Genomic DNA, 19,299 nt, shown 5'->3' on the forward strand with positions numbered 1-19,299 from the left:
CTGTGCAATTTAGGATTTGCCACCTTAGAGTCACCCATGAGCCACTGCTGGGTTTCTTAACAGCCATCGGCTCTCACCATTTTTACCATTAGCTCGTGTACCACCTTGCAGCAGTGTGATATTACTCATGAATTCCAAAAAGAGATATTATGTTTGTAAACTGGTCTGTTCCCTGGGTGTGATACCCCTTTGATTGTATTAAATTCAGAGTTTTCACTTTTACTTTATTAAATCAATATTAGGGCTCTGATTCAACCATGTCATTTGGGCGACTCAGTTTGAGTCCCCGCCCCCTTTGTGGGCTATATAAAGGGACAGTCACGCAAGGAGACACACAGAATAAGATACACACAGGGGAGTAGAGAGAGCACCATGGACGCGGAAGAGGGATGAACCTTGATCCTGCAGCCCTGGGAAGAAAGATGAGCCTGAGAGTCTACAGCTGACCTTGTGAAGAGAACAGAGCAGCAGAGCCTGGAAAGAAATGAGGCCCAAGAAGAGAGACAAGCCTTATGCCAGTCTACAGCTGAGATCAGAGGAAGCTGGGCCCACGGAGGCTTGAAAGGAAGAGAAAGGCTGAACCTGCGCAGACATCACCGCCATCTTGCCTCAACATGTGGCAACAGAGTTTGGTGAGGAAGTAATCTTGAGTACAACTCTTTAGGGTCTTGTAACTGTAAGCTTCCACCCCAAATAAATACCCTTTATAAAAGCCAAAAAGATTCCTGGTTCATTGCATCAGCACCCCTTTTGCCTAATACACAACTGTACAATTATTTTCTTTAAAAAAAGATTCAAATAAACTTGTTTGAAAAGGCAAACACTGCATTACTACAGCCAACAGAAAACCAATAACATGTGCCACAGACAGAAGGTGACAAAAATAGATACCACGAAAAAGGAAGGCTGTAACTTCTGGCTGGGGCTGGCTTCGGCAGCACATACACGGAAATCGGAATGACAAGGAGAGGGAAAGCATGCCCTCGATGGAGGGGGGACATGCAAATTCTTGAAACTTCTGCCTAGACACTGTTGCCAGCTCAGGCTTGATGTAAGGGCTTCTCTGCTCTGTCACAAAGGTGTGCAAAATGGCCAGCACACACCTGGGAAGGGCTTCACGGTGGAAGCAGCAGCGCCGTGCTGGGGAGAGATGGACTGCCCGCCTCTCCAGATGCTTCTGCTGGCCACCTCCCCAAAGTGGGATCTGACCTGCCTTAGGGTGGCGGTGCCCTGAAGACTCATTATAAACAGAAAGCCTCATACTGCCACGCTTTCCTGTCAACTGAACAGGCGTTCCGTCTCAGGGGCTGGGCATTATGTCACGGTGAACACGCACGACGTTTTGAGGTGTCTGCAGCAACGGTATGATACGCCACATCTGTGCTCTCCACCGGTGACAAAATCACAGGAGCTACTCATCTTGTGGTCTGTTATCCAGACTCGTCATGAGAGGAAGTGCTCAATTCCAAGTCGAGGTGAATGAGAATAAAGAGGTCACCTTGCCCCATCCCGGGGCACGGGACCCCGAGTTCTGCTCGGGACCTGCCGAGGCCCCTGTTCCTGCTGGCCAGGCCGGTGGACACCTCCTCTGCAGGCCGTGGGCGCCTTCCCGCTGCACATGTCCACGCCAAGGTCACGTGAAGATTTTCCATTCCTTGGGCTAGGCTTGGGATCCATCAGGGGAAGAGCCGCCCACCACGCGGGCCTGTCCCTGTTAACTCACCATAGCCGGAGGGCTCAGGCCCTTGGGAGGTGGTGCTTGTGAGTTCTAGAAGGAGGGGTGGTGGGTGACTCGTGCCTCCAGGTGACACACAGCGGGGGAGGCGGGAGGGAATTCCAAACTGTGGCCGGGCCGGCAGGGCCGCCTGTGTTCCTGAGTCTCTGTGTCGTATTTGGCATAGCCTCTGGGACCTGCTGCTCAGCCTCCCCGAGTCTGATGTCTCCAGCACCCTGTCCCAGGCTGTGACCGGGAGCAGGTGACGCTGAGCACAGGAGCTAGGGCCTAACCCAGCGCGGCTGCCGTTCCACCTCACTCTGGGCTGTGGCTCAGATCTTGGGACCTGGGTGTCTTCTCCACATGGTGGGACAAGGTCAGTGGTGTGACCCCGAGCTCACAGACTGCAAAGTGCCATCTAAAATGCAAATAATCACCCCTACACCCGGGACGCCATTGCCACAATGGCTGAGCAACCCCGAGCTGCCCCAGGCCCCCCGCTCTCCTGTCTCTTCTCCTCATCCCCGTTTCCTTGTCATCTCTCTGCAGTCACCCGCCTGGCGGAGGGCCCGCCCAGAAGGAGGACGTGTTTTAAGAACCAAAGCTCTTTTTTCCCCCAAAATATTTTTTTTTTATTCTTGCATTACATTTGTGTTTCCAATTGTGAATAAAAAAAAGTGCTTAGAAAGTGGTTACAAAACGGCGGGGACTGGACAAGGAGCGCGGCTCGCCCGAGGGCCCCACGCTTCCCAGCGTCCCTCCTTCCGCTTTAGTTGACACGGGGCCTGGCGTCTGGGTTGGCATCAGCCTGCCGGGGCTCAGTCGGGCTTCTCACGCTCAGAATCTAGAAAACAAAACGGCCACAGCTCGTTACAGTCCTGCCGGGGGCTGGCCACTCGTCCGCGGGGCCCGGGCCCCCGACTCGAGTCCGGCTGGCGCACGGCCCGCCCCGAACACGCGCCGGGGGGGGGGGCTGCCGACGCGCACGCGGGGTGACGAGCCCAGGGCACCCGCTCCTCGAGGGCCGGCCTGGCCTCCTCCCGCGGCCGAGCCGCACAACGTGCAGGCGGTCCCGCGGCCCAGCCGAGGCTCCCGGCAACAGCAGCCCCCCGTCCGCCTCCAGGCAGGGGCCCTGGAAGGCTGCTCCGAGCTCCAGTCCTCCCGCAAACCTGACGGTGCCCTGGGCGGGCACTGCCACCTGTACCTGGGGGAACCGTGAGGTTCCGGCGAACCCAGCGTGCCCCCCCTCCACCTGCTCAGAGCTCGGCACCCCACACGCCGCCGCCGGCTGCAGGGGGCGTCTGCGGCGGCTCCTCCCCAAGCGCCCCTTGGCCTGTGCGCGGGGTCTCCGCTGTGCCCCTGGGGATGTGACGCAGCCGCCCAGGCTGAGCACAGACAGCTCTGCCCCCCCAACCTCCCTAGCCTCGCCGCGTGCGCAGAGCGCTAGCCAGGACACGGGCGGCGTGGGGGGGCGAAAGCAGGCCCCTCAGCTGGCGCGCCTCGCGCAAGGAGACCCCTGGCCCAAAGCGTGCAGCAGCCCCTGGGGAGCCCTCGAATCAGCCCCGAGCCTTCCCGAGAAGCCAAGCCCCTCAAGGGATGGATGCTGGCCCTGGAGGGGGCGGAGGGAGGGCCCCCACCCCCAGCCACTGGAAGGCGAGCCAGAGGGAATGGAGGCACACAGGACCCACGTGGGGTGGGCCGAGCGAGGGCTGGCCTCAGGCGCCTCCCCCTCGGCTCGCCCCACTAACTCCCCAATGGTAATTCTGACTCAGGAGCAACTCAACGACGGAAGGGCTCAGCTCACTGCCCTGACTGCCACCTGGCACCTGCAGGGCCGGGTCTCCCCGGGAGCCCAGGCTGCCCCCCGCCCCCACGTCTGACCTGCCAACCCCAGAGGCTGGGGAGGGGGTTCCTGCGGGCAGGAGCCTGGCCCCACTCCCAGGCAGCCCCGCGGCCCCACAGCACGGCTGGGCCCTGCCCAGGGGCTGCCCGCTGGGGAGGCAGCTGTGTCCCACCCACGCCTCTGCACCCAGCCCCACTCTGCACCCTCCCGTCCCTACGAGGCCAGGCCAGCTCCTGCGTGGGCAAGAAACAGATTTTCTTCCACACTGTTTTCGAGCAAAAATGTTTATTTTTCTCCTTAATATGTACAATCTCTCAGGGACTTCAAGCCACCTTGGCTGTCGGTGTACAGGGAAAGAACTGACAGGCAAGAGGGGCTCAAACTTTACGCCTAGTGAGAGCTGGAGGAGGGAGCGGTGAGGGTGCGTTCCAGTTACTCATGAAACAGACAAGGCTCCACAACCACACAGACGGAGGCGTGCATTACAGAGGACAGAAATCTCTTACGACAGCATTTGCCCAGGCAGAAGATTCTGCATGGTTGCCTAGAAAAGCCAATTCTGACTGAATTGGTGGTGTAAGGTATTTAAACCAAAATAATGTAACCATTCTACCAATGCTCCACACCACAGGAGAACCACGCACAAGTCACATCTCACATCTCGGAGCGCAAGGCGGTCGGCCTTCCATCAGGAAGGAGAAAACGTCTTTGCAGAGGAGACCTGGGGGGCCTCTGCGCTTGGCCTGGGACAGTTTTCAGCCTGTTTGCACTGAGCCCCCTGGACCTTCCAGGAGAAGATAATGCTTGGCCCACCCCTGCCCTTACAAGGACTGAATGGGCCGGGCCGTGTGCAAAGGGTGGGCAGAACACGGCTCGTGAGTTGAAAGAGGGAGGGGACGGTGCCGTAAACCATGGGAGAGAAAGGAGAGTCCGGCCTGGGTCTGCTCCCCTACCCCCCTCCTCGGGCTGAGCTGAGCCGAGCCTCGGCCCGGGGGTTACTGAGGGCTGTTTGTTCTCTGTGTTTTTCCAGCAGGTTCCCAAAGCCAGACAAAGCTGCTGACATGTCTCCCTAAGAGGCCTCAGCCACCGGGATGCTGCAGCAGCTCGCCAGGAGTGCCCGGAACGCGCTGGTTAAGAATGCGATTCCTCTTCTCTTCTCCTGGCCACTGTGGCAACACAGAGAGGCCTCCTGTTCCCAGGGGCTGAGCGGAGGGGAGCTTGCCGGGCACGTTAGCAACGCCCCGATATTCACAGTAATAATTCTACTTTTTTTCCAAGGCATTTTACAACAGAAAACTAAAGATAGCTTCGAATGTGTAAACCATCCCCATCTCTGCAACTTAAAATAAGAAATACAAGGTATAAACTCACAAGCCAATCGGAAATCAAATACACCTTTCTGATACGTGACATTTCTTTACGACCTCTTCCCATCAGGGCACGGAAGAAGCGGAGCTTCAAGGCACTGGACTTCTGCGGGGTTATTATTCCAATGTTCTAAGGATCAATTCAAGTAGAGGAACTGGGCGCAAAGGTCGCAAGGGGTTTGCCGCTGGAACCTCCGGGGGTAGAGTGTCTCCAGCAACTAAGGGAGCGGGTACTGCCAGCGGCACGCAGCCCCCCTCTGCGGCTGGGCCTGCCCCGGGTGGCCCTGTCAGGGTGGGCAGGCCGGGCACGCCAAGGCCAACCCCCGACCTGAGGGCTCTGGGCCATCCAGAGCTCTCCGCCTGGCGAGCGGCACGAGAGCGGCTACGTGATGCGCAGCCTGGGGCCGGCCGAGCGCACAGCGGGCGGCTGCAAGTATGGTGGGAGCCTCGGCAGGCCTGGCGTGCCCAGGCCGGGTGGCTGGGCAAGGTCCCAGCTGCCCTGAGCCCCCGGCTGGCCCACCTGCGCAGGCCAGTGCCCCCAGGGCAGGGGGGCCGGGAGCAGGCTCCTGTGGAGGCCCAGAGGCGCTGCGCGGGCCGGGGCTGGAAAGCCCGAGAGGGCAGTACCTGGCATGGGTAGGGCTGGGGCGACTCCGGGAATGACCGTGGTGGACAGAGGGCCGGGCACCGGGGTTCCTGCTGGCGGCGGGTTTATCTAAGAGACACGGAGACAAGAAGAGGGAGGGTTACACTGGCGGCGATCGGTCCCAGGCTGTACCTGCCCCAGGACCCTGCTGTGGGACAGGCATCCTCTCGTGGCCCACTGAAAACCCGTCTACCCAGCTGCCTACAACACCTCCTGTATGACCAGCCAGGGCCATGGAGGGGAGACCCCGACCCCCCAGAAGCCCCGCAGCACTGTGGACGTGTCCAGGCGCAGGCCGGGAAGGAGCCAGGAGCCTGAGACTGGATGAAGTGGATGTGCCCGGGAGGTGACGGTGGAGAAGCCCCTTCATGCTCTCGCAACCACCCAAGGGCACAGCCGCGTAGGGGAAGCCGCTGGAAGGGACGGGAGAGGCGGCTGACGACCCCGATGCCTAAACACGACGAGGAAAGGAAATGACAGGCCGAGGGCCTTCAAAAGGCCTCAACAAAACATCGGCAAATCAAACCCTGCAAATGTCAACCAAGCGGGGCTCGCCCCAGTGACGCCAGGCTGCCACCACGTCGGAAGTCAAGGTTTCACACGAGAGAAAAACCCTGAGATGGACTCCAGAGATGTAAGCAGAGCATTTGACAAATGCAGCGCCCCGTTGCGCATAGCCCCCTCGGCACGCCGAGTTAGACCAGCGGGAACTCCTGGGTCTGTGCGGGGCATCTGCGGACAGCACAGCTAGCTCGGCATCAGAGGGGCAATGCCGGGTGCATCTCCCCCAAGGCTCTGCCCGCTTCTCGCCACCCCTGCGTGGGAAGACCCAGCCGACGCAAGGAGAGGAATGAAAGGGACACGCTGGAGAGGAAAAACTGTCCTTATCTACAGATGAAGAGACTGTGTATGTAGAAAACTTAAAAGAACAGACAGACCAACTTCTGAACTAATGGGTAAATCCAGCAAGACTGCAGGTCCAAAAATCAACCCTGTTTTCATATATTTGCCAAGGACCAGTGGGTAGAACCCCAGGCCAGAAGGAGAGGGGAGTTGTACTCTCAGGCCTTGAAAGGCAATGGAATTTGCCCTGCTGTGTTTCAGAACTGCTTTAGAACAGTGAAACCTTCCATTTTCTCCTTTTCAGCTTGAGAACTGGCTGCCCTCTGCCTGCCCCACTGCTGTATTTCAGAAGCAGACAACTTGCTTTCTAGGGTCACATGTTCACCGATGCAGGGGACCTCTGTCCCAGGAGAGGCCATATCCAGAGATGCACTCGTCCTTGATTTAGGTGACTGGGAAGATGAGATTTGGAGCTTTTTGAGTTGATGATGTTCAGATAAGATTTTAGATTTAATGTTAGAATGGGAAAAGAATTTTGGGGATGGAATGACTATAGTTGGCACATGGGACAGATGTGAATATTGGGGACCCAGAGGGCAGACTGCAGTGGTTGAATGTCCCCTCAAAATTCACATCCACCTGGAACCTCAGAATGTGACCTTATTTGGAAATAGAGGCTTTGCAGATGTTAATTAATGACTAAACTCATTAAGGACTAAATTCAACGACTGGTGTTCTTGTAAGAAGAAGGAGGAGCACACAACAACGATTCATTAAACTGGGAGTTTAAGACTGCCACCCGGCCACTTGGGCTTTCCATGCCCCTGAGTCAACAGGCAAAGAAGGGAGTGACTGGTCTGGATTATCAAGAGGAAACTGGGCTGTAACTACACAGTGGAGGTAAGGAAGAGTTTGCCTGAAACACAGGAGATCCCCTAGGGCATCTCTTGGTACTACCATGCCCTGTGATCAAAGTCAATGGGAAACTGCAACAACCCAATACAGGCAGGTCTAATGGCCCAGACCCTCCAGGAACGGAGGCTGGGACACTCAACCAGGCAAAGAACCACAACCAGCTGAGGTGCCTGCTGAGGGTGAAGGGAATATGAAATGGGTAGTGGAAGAAGATAGCTTATAAATATGGTATGACCACATGACTAGTTACAGAAACAAGGTCTGTAACTATGAGTATTTTTTCCTTATTTTGTTACATGTTTGTGTGTGCATGTATAAATGTGTGTATATATATGTCAATTATCTTTGTTTTCTTCCTTCTTATCCCATTATATATTGAAGTTGTATTAATTTTCTATCATAATATATAAATTACAGGATATCAAGGCGATGTCACCCCCCAAAACATCCTCTTTTGGAAAGAGTGTACATTTTTGGTTGTATGCAGGACAGTGGTATCACATTAGGTGGAAATTTGACTTAGCTTTTGTTTTTATTTGGAGATTAAGTATGGTTTAAGGAGATGTTTATGGGTGCCAAGTTGACAAGAGGTAGACTGTGATGATTAGTTTTATGTGTCAACTTGGCTAGGCTAGAATCCCAGTTATTCAAACACTAACCGGGTGTTTCTGGGAAGGTATTTTGTAGATGTGATTGATATCTATACTCAGGTGACTTTAAGTAAGTAAAAGAGATTATTCTTGATAATGTGGGTTTGCTTTAAAAGAAAAACTGAGGAATTCCTAAAAAAGAGGAAAATCTGCCTCAAAACTGCATCAACTCCTGCCTAAGAGTTTTCCAGCCTGATGGCTGCTCTTAAAGATTTAGGATTTGCCAGCTCCTTTAAATCAGTCTCTCTGTATGTGTTCCTATACACACACACACACACACACACATACACTCTCTCTCTCTGTTTCAACTCTGACTGATACATATTGGAAAATGAATTTTAAAGGACAATGCCATCTTAGGAATATTCAATATTGTTAAAATGTCAGTTCTTACCCAACTAATCAACAGATTCATTACAAATCCCAATCAAAATCCCAGCAGGCTATTTTGTAGAAATTGACAGGCTGTTTCTAAAATGTATATGGAAATATTCAGGACCTAGAAAAATCAAGACAATCTTGAACAAGATGATTAAGTTTATAGGTCTTTTACTATTTAGATACTTAATCTTCTATAAAGTTACAGTAGCTAAGAGAGAGTGGTATTGTCATACCTGGGCCAGGAGGTGCTGCTTGGGCGGGCTCCCTGGCTTCTGATACTGTCCCTTCCACCTGGCAACTGGGACAACTTGGGCAAGCTATGTAACTTTGCTCTGCCACAGTTTCCCCACCCATAACGTCAGAAAACCTAATTCCTGGGTGTGATGGTCAATTTTGTATATCAACTTGGCTAGGTCATCTAATCCAGTAGTTTGGTCAAGCACTGGCCTGACCATTGCTGTGAGGATATTCTGCAAATGGAATATGCATCTACAACCAATGGATTGCATCTACCACCCACAAAGGGAAAAGCGGATTGCCCTCAGGAATGCAGGGAAAGTCTCCTCCTCCAATCAGTTGGTGATCTTAAAAGCCGTAACTGAGGGTCTTGGCGGTCTGAAGAATTTCTGCCTCAACATCACCTTTCCCTGGAAATCCAAAGTAAAGACCTCAGCATCATCGTTATGGGAGTTTCCAGCTTGTGGCGTGCCCTGTGGAGTTTGGACTTGCCAGCCCTCCGGTCGCGCCAGCCAACTCCTTCTAATAAGCCTCATACACACATATAAGATCACCAACAGCGGAGAGCTTCACACGAGGCCTGCACACTGCGCGCTGGCCCATCCGCGCCGCCGCCGCCCCAGCCCCCGTGGCCCCACTTACCGGCCGCGCCTCGCTGGCTGCCGGGGCCGGGCTGGCCTGGGCCTCCATGTCCTGCAGCTTCTGGCTTTGCTTGAGCTGGTTGAGCGAGGGCTTGAGCTGGGCGGCCCCCACCGCCTTGCTGGTCCAGTCGTCCACCAGCTTGTGCAGGTCGTCCGTGAAGGTGGCCTTCCGGTTGTTGTTGCTGTTGTTGGCCTGCGCCGGGACCGGCACGGGGGGCTGCGGGCCCGGCTCGGGGCCCGGGACCAGGCTGCTGGCGGAGGACCCTAGGGAGTCACACACACACAGTCCGGGGTCGGTGGCGCCGCCCGCCCGCCCAGCGCCGCCGGCTGGCTCCGGTCACTCTTACGTGATGGCTGAAACAATGGGCTCCCTGAGGGCAGGCGACACCTTGCTTCAAGAGCTGGTCTGGACGGCGGGGCCTGTGGTGGGAGCTGGTGGGCACTGACTCGGGCGGCGGCAGGGGCCTCTGCCCGGGGGGCTCCCCCGGCCGGCGGCGGCAGGCAGGTGCGCCTCGGGCCCGCTCTGTGCAGGCCCCTGCACGGCCGCCGGCTCCTGGGGGAGAGGGCTCGGATGCTCGCGCGGCGCCGACGCGCCGTGGCACAGCCGGGATGGCGCTAGCGTAGGAGGCGCGGCGAGGTGTGAAGGGAGTCAAGCCCCTTGGCCTCTGCCTCCGTGGCTCTGAGTGGGCAGCAGCTCCCTGCGGAGGTGAACTCTGCCGGGCAGTGGGCTCGGGCCGCTCGCCGCTGCCGTCCTTCTAGCAAGCCTCTGGCTTCAGGAAGTGGCTTGCCTTTGGCTGAATTACTGGCATCCCCACAAAGTTTAATGCCTTGGCTACTCTGGATTTAAAATACAGATATTGCACCTTTCCTTCCCAGGGCATTTGGGGAAGGTATTTGTAAAGCGTAAAAAGAGTAGGGGCCCACCTAACTTCGGCCGAACAAGCTCCATGACGCCCGCCAGGGCTGATGGCATTTCATTTAACAGGTAGGAGCTGGGGAGACGGGACAACCCTTTAGAAAAAGTCTGGGAGCTGCCCTGCCTACCTCGTGACAGCAGGGCTCCCAGGGACAAGACGAAGGTGCGAGTGCTTGGCCGCTTCACTGAAAGGTTTTTTGGTTTTTTTTTAAATGACCAAAACAGGACCTTTAAAATTGTATCCCGTGCCTCACTCCCTGCGGTTTCTGATTGGCAATTTGGAATGAGCCGAATTGGGAATTTTCTGCATTGAAAAATAATCTAATGACCATCTCTTCAAACAAGCTGTTCAGAAATGTAGTCTACTTTAGTGGCTAGCAATGAAAAAGCACAGACACACACAATTTAAAAATTAGTGATGAGATTTTACACACACGGAGCTATTTCTACATGAACATTTCAGCCAGAAAATTAAAAAAAAAGGGAGGGGTGGGGAAACAACCACGAGATAGAGAGAGAAGTGTGGGGCCCAGGTGGACTAATACCCATTCAATTCGGGACTTCGCTCCTCTTGAGGAGGCACTCAGCTTTAGCACTTCAGGGAAATACTCATTCCTACGGTTTTGGAAAAGGAGCCAATTAATCATTAGTGATTTGGGGATATTCCGGAGAAAGGATAAGCCTGTTAAATGTGAACTGGGGAGATGCACAAAGCCGAGGAGCCATGGAGACGCAAAGGGTGTCGGGAGCTCGGGGCAGCTCCCCCGCCAGGCAGAAGCAAGCACGACCCCACGGAGGGAGGACAGCGAGCGTCCCACGCCCGACCCAGAGCCCGGCCCCTCGGCTCCCCCAGGCCAGCCAGCCGCGCGGCACTCTAGCCATGAGAAAGCCCATGCGATGGAGAGAACCACAAAGGGGGTAAAAAAAAAAACCCGGATAGTTACTACTGCTGTGCTCTTTGCCTAGGCAGAGACGTTTCAGGGCAGACCCTGCAAGGGAAAAAAGAAAAAAAAAAAGAAACGATACAAGACAACACGGTTAGGCGGGACAGCACACACCTGCGGGACAAGCTACCAAACTTTAAGCCAAAGTCCTCATTAGGCAAGGAAGGGCAGACAAAAAGTCAGCAGCTCAGAGAGGAGAGGCGAGAGGCCCCGACCTGGACTCCCCGGGCAGCCCCGACCCTGAGTGACTGTGCGGGGAACACAAGCTTTACGGAGGAGGTGGAGGTGCCAAGGTCAAGCTTTCCAAGCTTCAGGTGGAAGTGTTTGTCTCTAGAAGCATATCAGAAAAAAGAAAAAAAAGGAACTCTGCTTGGCTTTCAAACATAGGGCTTTTGGGAGGCCCACTGGTTGAGGCAAGAAAACCCATTAAGAGTCAGCCGGGATGGCTGGGTAGGATGCAGCCAGCTGGCAGGCATTGCCTGGCTGCCTGAGGCTCATCCAGAGGTTTTCCAAGTCCAAAAAGATACATTGTTTGGCAGGTCTGGGGCCAATCCAGGGCCTTGGATGACTGGTGCAAGTCAGGCCTCTGTTGGGCATTTAACTGGGAATGTCACGAGTTGCTAATGGGGGTGGAGTCGTGGGCAGAGGCAGACCCTGTGACCCTGGGGCCTCCTCTGAGTACACCGGTGCCTCTTTGCACGTTCCTTATCAAGACCTCCACCCGGAACGTTCTAGCCTCCTGATCGCTTGGACCACCACTAAGGCCACTGGAGGTTGTCAAGGGTGGGACATGGACTTTTAAAACCTACATGGGCAATGCATAATTTCTGGCAAGGCTTGAGGAGCCAGTGCCCAGCTTGTGGGGTGGGGTGCTGGCTGTGTCTCACGTGCCCATGCAAGCCTTGGGGCAGGCAGGCCAGCTGGGCGGGCAGGAAGGGGGTGTGTGGCCTCACCATCGACACAGCTGGGTAGGCGGGGGTGGGAGGGGCAAGGACAGGCTCGGACGCTCCCCAGGGTCCCTCAGCAAGGCCCTGCCAGCACCGAGTCGGCTCTAGGCTCCTGCCCAGACCTCTCCGACAAGAGGGTTCCCAGTGACAGTCGCAAACACCCCTGCTCTTCCTGCTACTCGGGAACAGGGCAGGACAACTGTGGCATCGGGCTCCAATGGAGGCTTCTAAACATAGGGAAGAGTTGTGTTTCCTGAAATTCTGAAACCCAGTGCACATTAAGTGGGCTTTTTTTTTTTCTATTTTAAAGTTCATTCTTTATGTCCTCTGAGGTGAATTTCAAGAGAAAATGAGGTGATCATCTGCTAGTCTCTAAGGTAGAGACAAAAATGTAAAGCTAAGCAGGTGCATCCCCCACTGGACCAGGGCTGTGTCGGACTTGGCCATGTCTTCGTGGGGGACATGATCAACCCATAAGGGTCACAAACCCTCAAGTATCCTTCTGACTATAGAAAACAAGCTAAGCTTCCCTTCCACGGGAAGATTTCTAGTAGGATTTTGTCTCAGAATTTAGACTAGATCTTCAGAACTTCTCTTCCATAGTCCCTCTAGGGTGATGTCATTTTTTTTTCCCCCCGAGGTACCAGGGCCGGGGATTGACTCCTGAACCTCATATGCAGGAAGCCAGTGCTCAGCCACTGAGCCACACTGGCTCCCGAGTTGTTTTATTTCATTTTGCTTGTTGTTTTTGTTTTTAGGAGGCACCGAGGACTGAACCCAGCTCCTCCCGTGTGGAAAGCAGGTGCCCAACCACTTGAGCCACATCTGTTGTCATTTTAAAAAGGACCTTTGATGGTGTTATTAAAGTGAAGTCAAACTGCGCCAGGATGGGCTTTCCTCCAGTATGACGGAGTCCGTGTAAGCAGACGAAATTGGACACGGAGTCTGTGGAAGACAGAACCCTACAGGAGACTCTGGAGAAAGCATGGCCCAGCCGACACCTTGATTTTGGATTTCTGGTCTCCAAAACCATGAGAGGATAAACCTCTGTTCATAAAGCCAGCCAGCCTGTGGTCTTTGTTACAGCAGCCTGGCAGATGAAGACGGCAGCTGTACACCCAGGCCAGCTGTGGGCACCAATTCTCCACCTGGCTGGCTACAATGGCCCTGTACAGGTGCCCTTAAGGACAGCAGCCTAGCTCTTAGGTTGGGGCTGCAGCAGGGAAAGGCAGCTCTGGGCCTGGCTGGCCGTTTGCGGTGTGGCTGGAAGCACTGCATTTATTTATCATGACTACTGGGAAGGAAGAGAGAAGGGCCTGCCCTGTGTGCCCGCTGCCTTCCTGGAAACACCAGGAGGAGCCAGGGCCTGTTTTCAGAGCTGAATCTTGGCACCCCTACTCTAGGACGATTTTAGAGTCAACTGAATCCGAGTCGAGGATCTGGGCCACTAGGACCGGACCAGACACTGTGCCTGCTGCTGGAGGAGCTACCACCAGCCAACAGGGCTTCCTTCTGCCCCTGGCCAAGAGTACAGAAAGGCCTGATGCTGGGGAGCCTGGGGCCCTTTCAGTGAGGCGCTCCCCGTGGGCTCTGACTGTGGCCTCGAGGTGAGTGAGAGGCACAGAAGTCTTTTCCCAGAAATGCTCTAATTTCTTCTCCCAGTTTAAAGGGGGTGGCACTGAGGAAAAAGGAGCAGCTCTTTCACTTGGCTTCCTCTGTTTCTTGTCTGACAGATGTGTGGAGAAGACCCACCCTCACAGCGCAGGGCTGCTGGCCTCTTCACTGCCGGGCCCCGCGGGGTCTCGGGCAATGGTGATCCTAGGCCCCCGCTCTGCCCTGCCCGCCTGTATCCAGCTCTGAGAGCACGGTCACCTGGCCTAGCCTGTCAGCATCTCTGGATGCTCACGCATGCAGAAAACACCACTGCCCAGACCCCTGGGGACTGCAAAGGGCTTGCATCAACTGCTAAGTATTCACAAGCAAGGCTGACTCGGGCAGACTGCTGGGAAAGTGGGCAGGCCCTGGAGCAATCTGTCAGGCTTGCTTTTGATATCAGAGTTGTAGGAGATTGAGTTACGGACCTAAACAGGCCCTCCTGAACACGTTTTTTTGCTTTTGAGGTACGGGGCTGAGGACTGAACCCGGGATCTTGTATGTGGGAAGCTGGCACTCCACCACTGAGCCACATCAGCTCCCAAGTTGGCTTTTCTGTTTTTGTTTTGTTCGTAGGAGGCACCAGAAAACGAACCCGGGACCTCCCGTGTGGGAAGCAGGCACTCAACCGCTTGAGCCACATCTGCTCCTCAGGATGTTACTTTTATTAAGGTGTGGCCCACTGGATAAGGGTGGGATTCATCCAGATCCCTGAAGGCCTTCAAAAGAGAACCGGCAGGTCACCGAAGCGGGAGGAGAGGACACTGCCGTGAGACAGAGGCCGGGCTTCAGGCCCAGGGGCCCACGGAGGGTGGCGAGCGGTATCGACGCCTCGGTCCTGGGGAGAGAGCATCGCGCTGCCAACACCGAGGCCGTGGCCTGCCCCGAGCCTCAGAGTCGCGAGCTGATGGTGGCTGTTCAAGCCCACCCGCTGCGAGGCTGTCCCGGCAGCCTGGCCGGGAAAGTTCACCCGTGTAGGAGGGGCCGGAGGAGGCCAGGGTCCACTGCCCTCCTTGGGCGGACCCCCCTCCCCTCAGGTCAGCCAAGCACGTCCTCGGGCCCAGATCCAGGCCAGCTGGCCTCAGCGTGCCCCGTGACACCAAGCACCACTGCTGGTTCCTGCGCGCAGTTGCCGTTTGACGCTGCTTTCTGGGACAAAGCCGACGGTGCACAAATCACCACTCGGATCTCTCTGCTTCAAACAACCAAGTTCACGGGCGGGGGTCAAAAACGGTCCCTGAAGTGTGAACTGGGAAACGAGGCTCTGTCTCAGTGCCACCCAGCAGTGACCTGGGGACATTTACTCCGTCCTGCTGGGCTTCAGTCACCACCTGTCATACAGGTGCCTGCTCCCCGACAGCCCACCTGGGGGTGGGGGCAGCCCCTCCTCTCCAGGCATCCTCCCATCACACCCACCGCAGAGGGCCGTTCTGGGGGAGGAGGCCCAGGACCCAAGCAGCCCCTGACCCCATGCTGCCCCCTCCTTGAAAGGAAGGCACTACACACCAGGGGGGACATTCCAGAGCCCAGAGGACACTGCTCAGGGCACAGTCCAGTCTGGGGTGGACGAGGGGGCCACAAGGGCCAGGCAGCAGCATCAGGGAGTCCCCGGGGAGGGGCAAGGCAAGCTGCTGAGAGCTGCATGGAAAACACCAGGAGAGCCAGCGACACTAGATGCTTCCGACAGGCCTGGAGAAAGGGCCGGAAAAACATGAGTAACTGCCCCTGCCGAGAGGAGGGGCAAGAGCCCAGATGGGGGGTGGCAGGGCAGAGGGGTCTGACGAGAGCTTCGACCAGCAGGAACACTCCTCGATTCGAGTTTCTGAGCCTGGGTCGCTTCTCCCCGAGCCCCCGCTCCAGGAGTCCCCGGGCTTCCCAGGTGCCTCTGCCAAGCCCAGCAGGCCGTTTCCCACGTCTGGCATTCCCAGCCCAGGCTGGTGGTGAGGTCTCTGCCAAGGTCACACCCGATGTCACCGCTGCCTCCAGGGCCCCATTAGACAGGTGGCTGAGCACATGCTCAGAGGGGCTGCTGAGGCATGGGCCGCGGGCCCCTGTGGTCCACGCCTTTACTGGGGCTTGGCCCAGCTATTGCCCCGCACCCCCGGGGCTGCACCCTCGGGCCACACCACCAGGAAGCCCCTTCCTGCCTTCCAGGCTCACCCTGTCCGCCATCCTGGGCTCCTAGCCAGGGCCGGGCCCCTGCCGACACCGTCTCACAACACTGAGCCCCCCATACCGCAGGTCTTCTGGGCTGCCTGCTGCGCTGGCCTGGCTCTGCCCCAGGGCTCGGCAACCCTCGGCCTGCCCGGCTCACGCCCTCATTGGGCCTGGGTTTGCACAGTGGACGCCGTGACCTCTCTGTCCCCGAGCTGTAAGCCGTTTTGCTTCCACTGTGCCGGGAAGCGGGGATGCCACAAATCCAGGCAGGTAACCAACAATTTTAAAGGCACATACGCGCACCCACGCAGGCCTGTACACGTATGTAGCACAGACGTACCCATAGTGCGATGCAGTGCACACGTGTGTGCCACCACCAGCATTGCACCACATGCACAGCGTCTCCTGGCCACCAGGCCGGACAGCTGGCTGCTCCGCCTGCACCCCAGGCCTTCGGCGCACCTGCTGCAGCCACCGCCACCCTCCTCTCCTCCAGCATCATCAGCCCACTGGGGGGCCAGTACCCTGCCCTCCACGGCACATCCTGGCCCGCCCCAAGTGCTCTCCTCTCCCCCTTTCAGTGCCACCCATCCCTCGATGCCCAGCTCGAGCGTGGCCCCTCTGCCAGGGCTCCCTGACTCCCAGGCCCTCAGGGGCCCCTGCACCCCTGGAGCTGACTGGCTCTGAGTCTGTTTTTTCCTTCTCATTTGGTCTTTTCACAAACGATAGAAGGACCGAGGCAAGGGCCAAGCCCCCCTCTCTTTTGAGGGCCCCCTTGCCAGGTTAGCACAGGAAGCAGCACTGAGGTGCTCAATGAGAAGCTGCCGTCTCCCACGGACCCCCGGCCCCTGCAGGAGGGGCAGGCCGGGGCACCAGCAGAGTGAGCTGGGCTGCCTGGACCCTTCCGAGCCTGCGCCTGCCACCTGCTGCGCCTTCTGCTCAGGGTCCGGGGCTGCAGCACAGCCTGCAAGCCCTCCCTGACCACTTGGGGGGCCTGAGGACGATACGAGCCCAGCCACAGCCTGCCCAAAGCCCTGCCGTCGAGTTACAACACTGGGGAGAGAACGGGCCCCAGATGTCCCATTGCAACAGGCTCCTGGAACCTCCCAGAAGGGGCAGCCAGCTTTCACTGCCGTCTAAAAGCACTGGCGGGGCCCTGTCTGCCCGTGTGCCATTAAGCCGTGCCGGACAGTCCTTCTTTCCTGGTCACGGGCATGCGGGTCAAACCCAAACCATTTGTCCATGCTCGGCCTCAGTGGTTGTTTTTTGTTTTTCAGTCTCGGAGCAATAATAAATGGCAGAACAAGTGAGAATTCTTAAAAAACAACCACCCACCATCTGACAGAATGATGACCGTCTCGGCTGTACACATCACGCTCTTTGGGAAAATAGCCATCTGTTCTAATTCTGCCTCGGACTAAATGCCACCCCTCCTGCCTGCCGACCTGCGGCCGCCCCGGCGTGACGGGCGGCCTCCTCTGAGCTGCAGGTGCCTGGCGGGGAGAGCTGCACGCACACGCCGGCACCGAGCGCACCTGGGAGCCCGGCTGAGAGGTCTAGGACACCCACGAGTGCGCTCCCCCCGCACCCCGGGCCTCAGCTAAGCAGCTAACCCAAAGCCAGACAGCCCAGGGACATCGAGGCTGAAACGGGGGGACCGTCAGCACTGGACGAGGAGTCGCTTGCCTATGCTTAGAAACGCTGGGCCTTCGGAAAAGCCCTGGAGCCTTTCTGAGCGGTCTTGTGCCTTTCACCTGTCTGGCCTGGAGATGAACCAGTGGAGACACCGGGCGGGGAGCTGATGGGAAGGGACATTGCTCCAGTCACTGTCTAGCCGTGGACGTGGCCTCCGGATCCTGACAAGGACAATGTATCTTTCTTGCACCAGCAAAAAGTCAGGTGCCCCAAGCCAGGATCTCCATCCCATTGTTTTAAAAAAAAGCCTCATTTTTTCATTGCGGAAGAAAAACCTGAAAACCCTCTGGGCTTTTGCATTCTCGGCCAATCCTTCTGAGCCGGGGAAACACCCGCAGGGAGGTGAAAGGCCCTAAGCAGAAGTTCCAGCACCGGAAATGGGATGCCTGGGCGGAGGAGGCTGGCGTGGAACCTGGTTCGGGAGGGACTGCAGGAACTGCTTAACTGACCTCATCTGTGAGGTCGCCAAAGGTCAGAAGAAAGTACAGCAAGGGAAGTGCTCCAGCTAGAAGCCGGGAAGGCTGGGTGGGAGGGACGGCACTCCCCGGGCAGGAGAGCCACAGGTTCAGTGAACCGTGTCTTTAGGGGCTGGAGAAGGCAGAAGCGTCACCGTGCGGTTTGGAGGTGACCAGACGCCGTGTCTGGGAGGCGAAGGGCTGGGGCGTCCTAGCTGGAGCACGTTCTCTCAGCACCTCACATGCGGGGGCGGGGGCAGCGGGTAGAGACAGTACTGAGTGTTGTCGTGAATACAGCCCTGGTGCAGAAGGTATACCCTCCAGTGACCTTCTAGAATGTATCGGCTTGCTACATGCATGTCTTCAGAGTCCAAACATGGGTGAAAACACCATGCGTCTAGAGGAGGTTGGGGTTGTCTTTTTGTTGTCGCTGGAACTGGGGACAGCGGACGTGTATATTTGCCACCATCGCAACAGAAAAAAATAAAAACAAAACAAAAAAAACCACTTCTGACATTTAAAAAAAAAAACACAATAAATCAAAATTAAAGAGTGACAAGATACGGAGCGTCTTGGTGTGCCCTGGACGGCATCACCGACCAGGGCTGGGGGGGCGGGTGAGGCTGTGCACATGCTTTCGGGGTCCAGGCACGAGCCAAAAGCATACCCACGAGCTTTCTTGAGGACAAGAGGAGGGGTGTGGATGGAGAGCGTTCAAAAAGGCAAGGCTCAGGGGTACTGCTTTCGGTGTTAACAGGTCATTTCAACGGGGAGGGGAAGGGATCCTACTGAATGCATTAGAAGCACCAGTGAAGACAGAGAAGGAGCGGGGTCAGAAACCAAGGGACAGGAGGTGATAAAATACAAAAGAACAAATACAGACAGATGGACAAAGACACAGGTCCACTGAGGAATCTGGTACGAGGTTTGCTACTAGATTTATAGGTCACTCTCTCAGACGTTTGATGGTAAACCGTCCAGCCTGCAAATGAATATAAAGGGAAGAAAACAAAGAGACACTTATCAAGTACAAGTCGCTGCGATTCCGCCTCCTACCACACCAGTCACATCAGCTCTGCTACTTAACAGCCACGGCTCCAACTAGCCCAGCCCAGAGGACAAAGCCACTGACCATGTGGGGGAAAGGAGGCTGGGTAGGAGCAGAAGAGAGGCGAGCTCCCAGAGGGGCGGGCGGGTGGCATGGGGGCTGGGTTTGGCACCTTTGTCACAGTGACCACGATTTCTTTGGGCGCAGACGGTTGAGGAGCAAGACGGAGCGCTTTGTCAAGCGGCTGCTT

The 19,299-nt window shown here is 56.4% G+C and overlaps 1 protein-coding gene across 1 annotated transcript in view; it reads right to left on the bottom strand.

Annotated features, from left to right (window-relative positions):
- Nucleotides 1-2,321: 2,321 nt before the first annotated feature.
- WNK2 (WNK lysine deficient protein kinase 2) overlaps nt 2,322-19,299 on the bottom strand; it is a 170,159-nt gene continuing 153,181 nt past the window's right edge. The window contains exons 25-29 of the mRNA XM_071216586.1: nt 18,885-18,983; nt 11,095-11,139; nt 9,236-9,498; nt 5,549-5,636; nt 2,322-2,558 (exon numbers count right to left, since the gene is read on the bottom strand). Coding sequence (XP_071072687.1) covers nt 2,533-2,558; nt 5,549-5,636; nt 9,236-9,498; nt 11,095-11,139; nt 18,885-18,983 — 521 coding nt within the window. The 3' untranslated portion in view covers nt 2,322-2,532. The remainder of the gene's footprint in view (nt 2,559-5,548; nt 5,637-9,235; nt 9,499-11,094; nt 11,140-18,884; nt 18,984-19,299) is intronic.

This window comes from Dasypus novemcinctus, chromosome 8 (genome assembly GCF_030445035.2).
Source record: "Dasypus novemcinctus isolate mDasNov1 chromosome 8, mDasNov1.1.hap2, whole genome shotgun sequence".
NCBI classification, from domain to species: Eukaryota; Metazoa; Chordata; class Mammalia; order Cingulata; family Dasypodidae; genus Dasypus; species Dasypus novemcinctus.